General features: G+C 30.9%; 1 protein-coding gene across 2 annotated transcripts in view; it reads left to right on the top strand.

Moving 5' to 3' along the window:
- Positions 1 to 15,195, top strand: part of LOC115438835 (glucosidase 2 subunit beta-like) — a 479,883-nt gene that overhangs the window by 150,710 nt on the left and 313,978 nt on the right. For both annotated transcript variants that reach the window (XM_030162688.1, XM_030162687.1), the window contains exon 9: positions 9,934 to 10,020. In XM_030162688.1, coding sequence (XP_030018548.1) covers positions 9,934 to 10,020 — 87 coding nt within the window. The remainder of the gene's footprint in view (positions 1 to 9,933; positions 10,021 to 15,195) is intronic.

The following is a 15,195-nucleotide window of genomic DNA, read 5'->3' as shown; positions in this document are numbered from 1 at the left end:
TCATCTCTTCTCTCTCCGTCTGTAAAGTAATATCTTTGCATACTGTTTTATCAGCCTTCCCGTTAGTTTGACTGCATCAAGGCTGGGCTTATTTGTCAGAACTGTAGGTGAATTTTCACTTTACACCACTTGTATCTCTCTGAAATTGCACTTAAAATACAACTTTCCCGGTTCGTAGCAGCCGTAGCGTGATTTAACCGAAAGAATTTCACCAAGTTACACTTTAATGATTTTCTGTTTTGTGCTTTGGCCTTGGAACAACACATTTCCTTTGTTCTTATCCAGTTCGATTTTTCATTTTTTATATTTCAATAAATTAACACGGACAAGGTTGAAGCTCGTTAAAGTTTTGCACAGAGGGAATGGAAAGGTGGATGTTGGCTTCGTAAGAAAACCTGGTGTTTGTCGGTAACATAGGCATGAACGAAAACGAACAAAAATGAAGAAATACAACGCAAACTAACCAACAAAAGGATGAAAAATGAATGCAGAAGAGTAAAGATGGTATGATAGTCAAAAAAATGGGCTCAGTTTTATTGTACATTTTGGTCAGTTTTTGTTCATTTTGTTTATTTTTTATTGACTAACGAGTTCATTTTGTCGACTTTCATACCATCGTACTCTTCTGCATTCATTTTTAATCATTTTGATGGTTAGTTTGGACAGTATTTATTGTTTTTTGTTCATTTTGGTGGATATTGTATTCTTTTGTCTTTATTTTTAATCAATTTTTTGGTTAGTTTGGGCAGTATTTCCTCATTTTAGTTCATTTGGTTGACTATTGTATTCGTCTGCATTATTTTTAATCTTTTTTTTTGGTTAGTTTGGACAGTATTTCTTAGTTTTTGTTCATTTTTTGTTAATTTTGTTGGCTATTGTATTCGTCTGCATTCATCTTTAATCATTTTGTTGGTTAATTTGGACAGTATTTCTAAGTTTTTGTTCATTTTGTTGACTATTGTATTTGTCTGCATTCATCTTTAATCATTTTGATGGTTAGTTTGGACAGTATTTATTGTTTTTTGTTCATTTTGGTGGATATTGTATTCTTTTGTCTTTATTTTTAATCAATTTTTTGGTTAGTTTGGGCAGTATTTCCTAATTTTAGTTCATTTGGTTGACTATTGTATTCGTCTGCATTATTTTTAATCTTTTTTTTTGGTTAATTTGGACAGTATTTCTAAGTTTTTGTTCATTTTGTTGACTATTGTATTTGTCTGCATTCATCTTTAATCATTTTGATGGTTAATTTGGACAGTATTTCTTGTTTTTTGTTCATTCTTTGTTCATTTTCTTGACTATTGTATTCGTCTGCATTATTTTTAATCTTTTTTTTTGGTTAATTTGGACAGTATTTCTAAGTTTTTGTTCATTTTGTTGACTATTGTATTCATCTGCATTCATCTTTAATCATTTTTTTGGTTAGTTTGGACAGTATTTCTTGTTTTTGTTCATTTTTGTTCATTTTCTTGACTATTGTATTTGTCTGCATTCATCTTTAATCATTTTGATGGTTAATTTGGACAGTATTTCTTGTTTTTTGTTCATTTTCTTGGCTATTGTATTCGTCTGCATTCATTTTTAATCATTTTGTTGGTTAGTTTGGACAGTATTTATTGTTTTTTGTTCATTTTGTTGGCTATTGTATTCTTTTGCCTTTATTTTTAATCAATTTTTTGGTTAGTTTGGGCAGTATTTCCTAATTTTAGTTCATTTGGTTGACTATTGTATTTGTCTGCATTATTTTTAATCTTTTTTTTGGTTAGTTTGGACAGTATTTCTAAGTTTTTGTTCATTTTGTTGACTATTGTATTTGTCTGCATTCATCTTTAATCATTTTGATGGTTAATTTGGACAGTATTTCTTGTTTTTTGTTCATTTTTTGTTCATTTTCTTGGCTATTGTATTCGTCTGCATTCATTTTTAATCATTTTGTTGGTTAGTTTGGACGGTATTTCTTGTTTTTTTTGTTCATTTTGGTGGCTATTGTATTCGTACACATTCATCTTCAATAATTTCGTTGGATAGTTTGGAAAGTATTTATTAATTTTTTTGCATTTTGTTGACTTGTATTCTTCTGGGTTCATTTTTAATCATTTTGAGGTGTAGATTTTCACTTTTGAGGTGTAAATGTTCTTTTAGTGAAAATGCAGTTTTTGTTTGGTGTTTCTTTCTTTGAACCACTTTCCCAGTAGTTTACATATAATACAATTTAGCAGAATTTCGCTGTATATTTTGGCTCATTTTGTTCAGGTTTGACTCTTAACTAAAGGAAATACCAGTAGGGAAATATATCATTGGGTTAGGGTTAGTTTTGTTTTTTTTTCGTTGTATTGAATGGTATTGTGAGTACTCGTTCTCATGACAATCCCAAATTGTGATACATATCGATATCGTCTGATATGAAAAAAAAAAAAGATCGTGATATGATTTTTTCCCATAACGCCCAGCCTTGCTTGTTTCTGTAAAAAGCCTCTCATTTGCAGCAGACTGCCTGTCAACAATAAAAAAACTGGAAGGTGAACGGCGCGTAACAAACACTGAACTTTACCCCCAAACAAAACCACCATTCCGTTCATTCCCTCCAAATTCGCGCGGCGTATTCCGTACGCGCCGCAAACACTCTTCCATTTGGCTTTGAAAAGAATACCCGAGCACAAAAGAACTTTTTGGCCGGTCTACGTCCAAGGTGATTCACAGCACCTCCCTTCCAGTCCAAATGTCCACGTCCACGCCGGTGTTTATTAGCTTAGCTTAATTGTGCGTAGCGTCTAAAAGGTCAACGCCCGCTGTGCTACCTCGCTGCCAAAATGGCTTCCAGGGGACAGTGTTTCAGATGAATAAACACTGAAAACTGCACCACCTTCCACCCCTCTGGCCACATCCTTTACCTCCCAACGTGCAGCGGCGTCGCATTCACTCTTTTCAGGCCTTGTACGAGGTTCTGTGACTGATAGGCATCCACCGCTACGCACCGCCTCACCCACTTCCATTCCACTGGGCAAAAGGCAGCAGATTAATTCGCCTGTCAGCCCCCCCCCCCCACACACACACACACACACACCGCCACCACCACCACTGCTGCAGAAGCCTATGTTTATTCAGATCGAAGGAATGATGTGTTTGTCCTCCAGTGAATTAAAACATGCAGTATATCTGTATAAATCCAACCCTGTGCGTGATGAATGGTATTTGACTTCTATATGCAGTAAACTTCTTGCGTTTGGCTGTAAAAGTTGATTTAATGAGAGAGTGACTGGAATAGATAAGCAGATATGGCGGTTGAGGATTATAGGGAGGTGAGCTGAATGGGGAGATGGATGATGTGCAGTTTATTATCGGTTATGTAATGCACTTTTTATAAGCTCGTACCTGTGGGGCTAGAGGTTTTCTGCAATAGATGGAAGATTGCGAGCTTGTGTGCGTTCGCAGACATGTGTCGTACTATATCAACCCTTTTAGAAGACGCGTACACTTACGGTGCAGGTTACGGATCGGGTTTAATAAAGAATTTAATGGAGAATAAAAGGCGTAGTCTGTACCGAATGCATGCAAAGAAGATCAAGAGACGTAGACTATTTTGAACCCTTTCATAACAGCAATCTCAACGGAGCTACATTTTGCACTTTACAGCATTCACTATATGTTACTGTAACTCCCGAACCGTTTGCACTATCCACGAAATTGAAGTCGAAGTTTATTGTTTGGTTTAATTGTGTTTATTCAGGCATTTCAAGCATTATACATTGTAGAGGATACAATGTTTAAAAGACGAAAAAGTCTGAAAAGGAATAGGCTGGAAGTCTAAGCTTATTTTCCGATCACCAAACAAAATTGAATAAAATAGCTAACAATGCCTTTTGCTTAGTAACACCGTAAGCTGGGAATTTGTATTTACTAAAATGCTTTAATTACGACGCACTTAAATGATTGAAGTTTTATGATGTTACTATAAAATGTTCAGTATATTCTACTAATTTGTAGACATAGTTGAAAGTACGAAAAAGTTTAAGTTGAGTGGAATTAAATCACTAAGTTTTCGTCACAACCACACCTTTTTATCTTCGCATTGCATTGTGGGTATTGGGCATGTTATTGAAAATGTGTTCTTTTTCTGTGCAGGGGTTCAGTGGGGTTGTGGTGTTAGTGTTAATTTGGATTTAATGTGTGTATGTCAGTGTTTATCGGCCTTTTTGTGTTTGTTTTTTTATTTTTGTAGAGCTGCACCATGAGTCAGAGCCATAAGACGAACAATGGATTTACTGTTCATCTAAAACTGTTATTGTAAAATGGAAATTTTAATGTCTTATCAAATTAAAAGCACTTCCTGTACTGGTAAATGACATTGAGCTAACTTCCATTCATGCTACAATATATTAAGTTGAATAATTTCATAACTATTTTGGTCAGGAATAGGATTTTGAGTTTGATTATCTTAAAAAAAAAAGTTGTTTAATCAATGATAAATTAATCTGGCTGCAATTGAGAAAATTAGTCAGTGTAACCTAAAATGCTGAGTTGAATGGTTGGATAGTGGGGTTGATTTTACAACAGATTTAAAGCACAAATAACTTGTCTTTTAGTGTTTTCTACTTAATAGTTTAACCCTTTCATGCATTAATTATGAGAACCTTAGTTAAGATTTTTTTTTCTTGAGTGTTTTTATTCCTCCATAGGGATGAAAAAAAAACCCCAATGTGATCAAGTTGTTTTTTTTTTTTTTTTCATGGAGTTACAAAAACATCCATGCATTTAATTTTTGAAGTAAAGAAACGTGTCTAAAACCCAATATCAGAAATCGATATTAAAACAATGAAATAAAATCTGATGTTTTCTCACATTTTAGCATATTCTAATGCTAATTATTACTTGTTTCATGGAGATAATGTGAAAAAAAAAAACCCCAAAAAACAAAACTTTTTTTTCTAACAAATAACAATTGATGTACACTGAAACATGTTACTGCAGATCAGGTTTATCAAGAACAGCAAAGTTACAGTAATGGTATGAATAGCACTGTATGGAATGATTCATAAGTGTTCACTGTGTTGGCTGATATGGAACTAAAACAACAAAATCCATGAATATACAAGAGAACAGCTGGAGAAGAACTGTCCACTGTAGTGACCACTATGCATGAAAGGGTTGAGTTCAATACTTTTAGCATTAAAGTTGAACCTACTTAAACCAACTGATTAGTCGATCATTACTCAAATCATTTAATTCAATCACTTGCCTCAAATTTTTGGAGTAAACTCGACTTATCCGGGCTTACAGTGAACAGTAGTCGCTTTTCCATTGGACGTCTGCACAAAACTTTACCGATATTTACTAAATGTCAGAAAAACAGAAGTGCGTAATGTTGTTTTTTCCATCAAATCACAAATGCGATGATTTGTTTATTTATTATTGCGAGATGACACAAGAAGTCATTCCATAAACGTGGCGCCGAACGTAAATATGGCGTTGATTTACAGATATATTCATTATTATTATGTATTATCCCCCCTATTTTGTCCTAAATTAAAATTAAAAAATTATTTGGTTTCCTGGGCCATGTTTCTTTTAAAACTCTTCTTCTTCGCTTGTTGTAACGTCCGTCAACCTTCATTTTTTTAAATTCATGTGACTAGTTGCGAAAAAAGGTCTTTCCATTGCAGTTTTGCATGATATACCACTTGCGTTACGCCCGAAAAACCACTTCTTGCCAGCGCAAAAACTTTTAATCGAAAGACAAGATTTTTGGCAAAATTGTCATTTTTTTCCATTAGGTTAATTTTTATACACAAGTTATATTCGCACAATTTGAAGGTCAATGGAAAAGCGATTAATAACAACAACAAAAAAACAAAATTCAATAGTTTGAGGAGTGGAAAAATTAACATTCACATTCTTCATATATATTCATGACATTTCTTTTAAACATATTTTTAAACACAAATAACATTGTACAGTCTTTTAACTTTTTCCAAACATTTACTCCAACAGCACAAAGACTAAATCGCTTCGTATTTGTTCTAACATAAGGTCTTTTTGAACACGACTTCCTCTGAAATTATAAACACTTTCCCTTATTTTAAACAAGCTCTGAATATAAACAGGCAACTCATTACTTTTTATTTTGAACAGAATTGTGTTGTTTTAAAGTGGACTAAGTCACTAAATTTTAAAGCTTTTAACTTTGTGTGTTCAGATAGTAGAGCCGATGTAAAGTGTGTCTAAATTAGGTCCTTTAATGCACAATCCAAACTCATGTAGATCTAACATTTCATAAAATGCATCAAATATAATTCAATTTTTACCACAAATACAATTCAAACCTCTTGCCTACAGTTTTAAAGGTGACTTCCATTTAGTTGTATTTGCTAAACCGATTAAGTATCTCAAATATGTATATATATATATTTATCAAAACTTATATTTACTTATTTTATACCTGCACAACCAGTCCTGCTCCCAGTAGAGTAGATCACCACATATGTCATGTAATAACAACCCTCCCTCCATTCCATCTAATGTTGTATATATATATATATATATATATATATATATATATATATATTTTTTTTTTTTTTTTTTTTTTTTTTTTTTTTTTTTTTTTTTTTTCTATATTTATAACCATTGCACTACATACCAAAGCATATTTGCACTCTCCTTTTTAAACACTTTTTTTTTCTTTTATTCAAATTTATATGACTGTTTGTTTTACGTGAATGTGTATGTTTATGTGTATGTTTCTATGCTGCTGTTAACACTGTGAATTTCCCCATTGTGGGATCAATAAAGGAATATCTTATCTTATCTTATCTTATCTTATCTTATCTTATCTTATCTTATCTTATCTTATCTTATCTTATCTTATCTTATCTTATCTTATCTGTGCTTTAGTCCTGAAGCTCTATTTAACCCTTTAACAACAGCAGTCTCACCGGTGCTACGTTTTGCACTTCACAGCATTCAAATTACTATAACTCCTGAACCATTTATGCTATCCACAAAATTCAAACAGCATAGGAAAGCTGAGATCCTGAGCTTTCCGACAGTATATAACACTTTATGGCAGGAATGTGCGACTCTATTAGAAGTAGAAAGGTTCACAGACTTCTACGGGTCAAAACACGGTATTTGAAATCTCTCTGACGGGACATTTTAGAGACAATTTGACAGATTAGTGTTGCTAAATGACCCATATTTTTACTTTTAAATTCATTTTTGGTTTACTTGGACCACAAGGGATTATCTTAAACAAGGAGATACTTTATATTAAAATAAATGTTGGAATGGGAATCAATTAAATTTTGCTCTCTGATGGGACATTACTGTGTTTTGACCCCTACACAGGCTAAAAAAACCTCGGAAATAACTAAAAATATGAGGCTATAATAATGGATACTGAATGTTCAAGAGCAAAAAGCATGTTTGAGCAAATGTAAAATAGTTAAAGTTCATTTCTGCAATCTCAAATGGTTTTGTTATGGACATTTACAGTTGTTTTTGCTGATAAATATGTTAAAAACTTCAAGTCCATTTTTTCTTTTTTCCTAAAACACTGTTTTAAGCATTTATTATTTAAAATAATGATAACACTGGTCAACAACAAATTTATTGTTTCAGTTTTTTGAGCTGATTTCGGATAATTTTGGTGTGCTGAATCCAAAAATCACATTAATTTTGCTCAATCAGGTCAACTTTCTGAACTATGCTACATATTGGCTTTTTTTTTTTTTTTTTTTAACATTTTTGCTTACATTTATGGGCATTTTCACGTCATACGATACAAAATTCTTTCATATTTCTTGTAATAAACGAGTTCTGAAGATTTTACTTTTGCCAATTTATGATTGTTTTTTTAAAAATATTACAGGTGAATGAAATGGCTTCGACTAGAAGATCTTGCAAAAATAAGCCACAACTAAATTCTTTAATAAATGGCAATCTTTTTTAGATTACTTTCAGTCTTTACAAACGCTGCCTTCAGATTGATCTCTCACACCTCCACCCTACTCTGTTTTATTATTGTTTAGGTATTGTTGTTTTTTGTTGTCATTTGTTCTGTCTACCAATTATTGTCACATTTGATACATCTAGGTAATGTCTAATATTTAAAAGTAAACACAGATATCTACAAGCTATGATTTTTTTTTTTTTTTTAATTTTATTTCCATTAGCTCAATTAATATTCTTGTACACGACAGATTTGATACTGCTTGTACTTATTTGATTTTCTACTGCTCAGAGACTGTTGTGATGTTCTTGTTTCTGCTGTTGCCCCTTCTCGGAGGGCCTTGGGGTTGGATTGGGAATGGGGAAAAATGATATAAAAAGGCAATGTACAGTCTACTCTCGTTATACCGCCAACTTCCATTCACGGCCAAATTGGCGGTATAGCGAAAATGGCGTTGCAACGGGTTGCGTCCATAATGTGCATGTCTTTACTATATGATGTCTATGCTGCCTCCCGTTCGAATTGCGTTTCTAAATAAATCTTGATTCTGTTATGTTGTAAGGGATCATTTAAAGTGGGGAAACATTTTAAACATTATTATACCGTGTCGGGAAATGACACCCCATCATCTTGAGGCTTTGGCTTAATCCCACGTCCTCTTCCCGACATCCTGACCTACTGAGTGTTCTGCGATAAATGAATGGTGGCCGTTCCGTAGACCTACTTGTAGCTTGTCGCGATCAGCGTCTGGCGCGTTTGTTTCAGTGCATTGTTAAAATTTATGTGTACTCGATGTCAATCACGCTGGCGGTATAACGGTCGGGAAATCAATGGTATAAGTGTTGTTTGTGCGTGGAACTGGGCTGGCGGATGGCGATAGGCGGAAATGGCGGTAGCTAATGGAATAATGCATTGGGGATTTTTGTGCAATGGTTTTGGTCGGCGGTGAGCGAAAATGGCGGTATAACGGCGGGCGGTTTAACGAGAGTAGACTGTATAATGAATGCATTGTATTTATGCTCCTTTGTATGCTCTGTTACATTCCTCATAAAAAGATAAATAAAAAAATTAAAAAAATAAGCCTGACGTACAGGGGTTGGACAAAATAATGGAAACACCTTCACCTCAAGATGATAATGCCCCAATCCATACAGCTAGAATTGTTAAAGAATGGCATGAGGAACATTCTAATGAAGTTGAGCATCTCATATGGCCGGCACAGTCCCCAGACCTCAACATTATTGAGCATTTATGGTCAGTTTTAGAGATTCAAGTAAGACGTCGATTTCCACCGCCATCGTCTCTAAAAGAGTTGGAGGGTATTCTAACTGAAGAATGGCTTAAAATTCCTTTGGAAACAATTCACAAGTCGTATGAATCAATACCTCGGAGAATTGAGGCTGTAATTGCCGCAAAAGGCGGACCTACACCATATTAAATTATATTTTGTTGATTTTTTTAAGGCGTTTCCATTATTTTGTCCAACCCCTGTATTCTGCTACATCTGCGGCGAATACACCATTGTACCTAACAGGAATCAAGTCACAAGTTTCATTAAGTGTGCTTACCAATCTTATTTTGATATTAATTATTATATTTTGTGAGAAGATCAAATTTTTCAAAATCAAATTAGCAAAAAAATCCTGACCTGATTGAGAAAAACAGATGTCATTTTTGGATTTAGCGGTGCAAAATGGTACGAATTCAGTTGAAAAAAACCTAGACCACTTGCAAAAAATATTTTTGTGGAACCCGGTGTTATTAATGGACAGATATTGAAAGTTAAGTTCTTCCTGAAAAGAAAGATGCCAAACAGTTGGCCAAAAAGACATTTTCTGACACTTTTATTGCAAAGAAAACATGAAGACACCTAGGCGGCCTGTTCTAATGGCGGTCTTAATGCATGTTCCCTGTTGTGTAGTTAATGTGTTTGCTGTTTGACAAGAAAATGAAATGTTTTAAGGTGAAAATATTCCTGTTGTTTGCAGACGTTGCTTGGAGGAGGTCATCGCATGGATTTAACCATGTTCCAACACACACTCTGGGACATCCTGACAACCGGAAACAGTGTCAAGGTGAGTTCACACACTTTCTGTCAAACCGTTTCTAAGGAAGGAAATACTGCTGCGTCCATAATTTGATGCAACATTTGTGGAAAAAATTATTAGACCACCCCTTGTTTTCTTCAATTTCTTGTTTATTTTAATGCCTGCTACAATTAAAGGTGCATTTGTTTGGACAAATATAATGATAACAAGAAAAATTAACGGACCTTTTCAAAGACTTTAAAAGTGAATATTGGTTCCAAATATTAGGTATATATAATTAAAAGTATATAAATTAAAACTATACTCAAATATTTGACATAAAAGCATATCTTGACATAGGCGTTATCCCCCCCCCGGTCCTCCTGATTTCCGCATCCACTTCAGGTGGGGGTCCTTCTCACCCTTATTTGCAGTACTAATGCAGTCTAAGGACCAAAAATGACGAAGATATGGTCAAAAATATAACACCGTATGGAAGTAAATCTGTGCCATCCGATTTTGATTTCTAAAAGACATTGAATTTGTAGCACTGATTTTTTTTTTGCACTGAAATTAAGTATCTGAATTTTTTTTGCACTGAAATTAAGTACCTGAATTTTTTTTGCACTGAAATTAAGTATCTGAATTTTTTTTGCACTGAAATTAAGTATCTGAATTTTTCTGCACTAAAATTAAGTACCTGAATTTTTTTTGCACTGAAATTAAGTATCTGAATTTTTTTTTGCACTGAAATTAAGTATCAGAATTTTTTTGCACTAAAATTAAGTACCTGAATTTTTTTTGCACTGAAATTAAGTATCTGAATTTTTTGGCATTAAAATTAAGTGTCTGAATTTTTATTTATTTATTTTGCACTGAAATTAAGTATCTGAATTTTTTTTGCACTGAAATTAAGTATCAGACTTTTTTTTTGCACTGAAATTAAGTATTTGATTTTTTTTTGCACTGAAATTAAGTATCTGAATTTTTTTTGCACTGAAATTAAGTATCAGAATTTTTTTGCACTGAAATTAAGTATCTGAATTTTTTTTGCACTGAAATTAAGTATCTGAATTTTTTTTGCACTGAAATTAAGTATCTGAATTTTTCTGCACTAAAATTAAGTACCTGAATTTTTTTTGCACTGAAATTAAGTATCTAAATTTTTTGGCATTAAAATTAAGTGTCTGAATTTTTATTTATTTATTTTGCACTGAAATTAAGTATCTGAATTTTTTTGCACTGAAATTAAGTATCAGACTTTTTTTTTGCACTGAAATTAAGTATTTGAATTTTTTTTGCACTGAAATTAAGTATCTGAATTTTTTTTGCACTGAAATTAAGTATCAGAATTTTTTTGCACTGAAATTAAGTATCTGAATTTTTTTTGCACTGAAATTAAGTATCTGAATTTTTTTTGCACTGAAATTAAGTATCTGAATTTTTTTTTGCACTGAAATTAAGTATCAGAATTTTTTTGCACTAAAATTAAGTACCTGAATTTTTTTTGCACTGAAATTAAGTATCTGAATTTTTTGGCATTAAAATTAAGTGTCTGAATTTTTATTTATTTATTTTGCACTGAAATTAAGTATCAGACTTTTTTTTTGCACTGAAATTAAGTATTTGAATTTTTTTTGCACTGAAATTAAGTATCTGAATTTTTTTTGCACTGAAATTAAGTATCAGAATTTTTTTGCACTGAAATTAAGTATCTGAATTTTTTTTGCACTGAAATTAAGTATCTGATTTTTTTTTGCACTGAAATTAAGTATCTGAATTTTTTTTTGCACTGAAATTAAGTATCAGAATTTTTTTGCACTAAAATTAAGTACCTGAATTTTTTTTGCACTGAAATTAAGTATCTGAATTTTTTGGCATTAAAATTAAGTGTCTGAATTTTTATTTATTTATTTTGCACTGAAATTAAGTATCTGAATTTTTTTGCACTGAAATTAAGTATCAGACTTTTTTTTGCACTGAAATTAAGTATTTGAATTTTTTTTGCACTGAAATTAAGTATCTGAATTTTTTTTGCACTGAAATTAAGTATCTGAATTTTTTTGCACTGAAATTAAGTATCAGACTTTTTTTTTGCACTGAAATTAAGTATCTGAATTTTTTTTTGCACTGAAATTAAGTATCAGAATTTTTTTGCACTAAAATTAAGTACCTGAATTTTTTTTGCACTGAAATTAAGTATCTGAATTTTTTGGCATTAAAATTAAGTGTCTGAATTTTTATTTATTTATTTTGCACTGAAATTAAGTATCTGAATTTTTTTGCACTGAAATTAAGTATCAGACTTTTTTTTTGCACTGAAATTAAGTATTTGATTTTTTTTTGCACTGAAATTAAGTATCTGAATTTTTTTTGCACTGAAATTAAGTATCTGAATTTTTTGGCATTAAAATTAAGTGTCTGAATTTTTATTTATTTATTTTGCACTGAAATTAAGTATCTGAATTTTTTTGCACTGAAATTAAGTATCAGACTTTTTTTTTGCACTGAAATTAAGTATTTGAATTTTTTTTGCACTGAAATTAAGTATCTGAATTTTTTTTGCACTGAAATTAAGTATCAGAATTTTTTTGCACTGAAATTAAGTATCTGAATTTTTTTTGCACTGAAATTAAGTATCTGAATTTTTTTTGCACTGAAATTAAGTATCTGAATTTTTTTTTGCACTGAAATTAAGTATCAGAATTTTTTTGCACTAAAATTAAGTACCTGAATTTTTTTTGCACTGAAATTAAGTATCTGAATTTTTTGGCATTAAAATTAAGTGTCTGAATTTTTATTTATTTATTTTGCACTGAAATTAAGTATTTGAATTTTTTTTGCACTGAAATTAAGTATCTGAATTTTTTTTGCACTGAAATTAAGTATCTGAATTTTTTTTTGCACTGAAATTAAGTATCTGAATTTTTTGGCATTAAAATTAAGTGTCTGAATTTTTATTTATTTATTTTGCACTGAAATTAAGTATCAGAATTTTTTTGCACTAAAATTAAGTACCTGAATTTTTTTTGCACTGAAATTAAGTATCTGAATTCTTTGGCATGAAAATTAAGTGTCTGAATTTTTATTTATTTATTTTGCACTGAAATTAAGTATCTGAATTTTTTTGCACTGAAATTAAGTATCAGACTTTTTTTTTGCACTGAAATTAAGTATTTGAATTTTTTTTTGCACTGAAATTAAGTATCAGAATTTTTTTGCACTGAAATTAAGTATCTGAATTTTTTTTGCACTGAAATTAAGTATCTGAATTTTTTTTGCACTGAAATTAAGTATCTGAATTTTTTTTTGCACTGAAATTAAGTATCAGAATTTTTTTGCACTAAAATTAAGTACCTGAATTTTTTTTGCACTGAAATTAAGTATCTGAATTTTTTGGCATTAAAATTAAGTGTCTGAATTTTTATTTATTTATTTTGCACTGAAATTAAGTATCTGAATTTTTTTGCACTAAAATTAAGTACCTGAATTTTTTTTGCACTGAAATTAAGTATCTGAATTATTTGGCATGAAAATTAAGTGTCTGAATTTTTATTTATTTATTTTGCACTGAAATTAAGTATCTGAATTTTTTTGCACTGAAATTAAGTATCAGACTTTTTTTTTGCACTGAAATTAAGTATCTGAATTTTTTTTTGCACTGAAATTAAGTATCAGAATTTTTTTGCACTAAAATTAAGTACCTGAATTTTTTTTGCACTGAAATTAAGTATCTGAATTTTTTGGCATTAAAATTAAGTGTCTGAATTTTTATTTATTTATTTTGCACTGAAATTAAGTATCAGAATTTTTTTGCACTAAAATTAAGTACCTGAATTTTTTTTGCACTGAAATTAAGTATCTGAATTTTTTGGCATTAAAATTAAGTGTCTGAATTTTTATTTATTTATTTTGCACTGAAATTAAGTATCTGAATTTTTTTGCACTGAAATTAAGTATCAGACTTTTTTTTTTGCACTGAAATTAAGTATTTGAATTTTTTTTGCACTGAAATTAAGTATCAGAATTTTTTTGCACTGAAATTAAGTATCTGAATTTTTTTTGCACTGAAATTAAGTATCTGAATTTTTTTTGCACTGAAATTAAGTATCTGAATTTTTTTTTGCACTGAAATTAAGTATCAGAATTTTTTTGCACTAAAATTAAGTACCTGAATTTTTTTTGCACTGAAATTAAGTATCTGAATTTTTTGGCATTAAAATTAAGTGTCTGAATTTTTATTTATTTATTTTGCACTGAAATTAAGTATCTGAATTTTTTTGCACTGAAATTAAGTATCAGACTTTTTTTTTGCACTGAAATTAAGTATCTGAATTTTTTGGCATTAAAATTAAGTGTCTGAATTTTTATTTATTTATTTTGCACTGAAATTAAGTATCAGAATTTTTTTGCACTGAAATTAAGTATCAGACTTTTTTTTTGCACTGAAATTAAGTATTTGATTTTTTTTTGCACTGAAATTAAGTATCTGAATTTTTTTTGCACTGAAATTAAGTATCTGAATTTTTTGGCATTAAAATTAAGTGTCTGAATTTTTATTTATTTATTTTGCACTGAAATTAAGTATCTGAATTTTTTTGCACTGAAATTAAGTATCAGACTTTTTTTTTGCACTGAAATTAAGTATTTGAATTTTTTTTGCACTGAAATTAAGTATCTGAATTTTTTTTGCACTGAAATTAAGTATCAGAATTTTTTTGCACTGAAATTAAGTATCTGAATTTTTTTTGCACTGAAATTAAGTATCTGAATTTTTTTTGCACTGAAATTAAGTATCTGAATTGTTTGTCTCTGAATTCAACTATGTTCATAAATTTAGAATTAAAAAAATTCAGTTGCAAAAATTCAGATGCAAAAAATTCTGATACTTAATTTCAGTGCAAAAAAAAAAAAATCAGTGCTATAAATTCAGTGTCTTTTATAATTCAAAATCTGATGGCACAGATTTCCTTCCATACACCCCCACCTCATTTTCACGTTTATTTGCTCTGGGTTCAAAACCAAAAAATCTCTGGTTGTGTTTGCTCTATCAACATCAAATAAAAAATGGGAGAGTGTTTCAAATCCGCACTTTCAAATGCAGTTGTCCTCGTGTCGGTGTTAATTTAGCGTCCGTAAACCGTCTCCGAGAACACGTGTTTTCATGCGACGGCCGAGGCCTAAAAGAAAACGCCGGCGTCTCCTCGTCTACCGAACCGAGGA

Source organism: Sphaeramia orbicularis, chromosome 18, assembly GCF_902148855.1.
Source record: "Sphaeramia orbicularis chromosome 18, fSphaOr1.1, whole genome shotgun sequence".
In the NCBI taxonomy this organism is placed as follows: domain Eukaryota; kingdom Metazoa; phylum Chordata; class Actinopteri; order Kurtiformes; family Apogonidae; genus Sphaeramia; species Sphaeramia orbicularis.
This window is presented reverse-complemented; position numbering and strand designations above follow the sequence as displayed.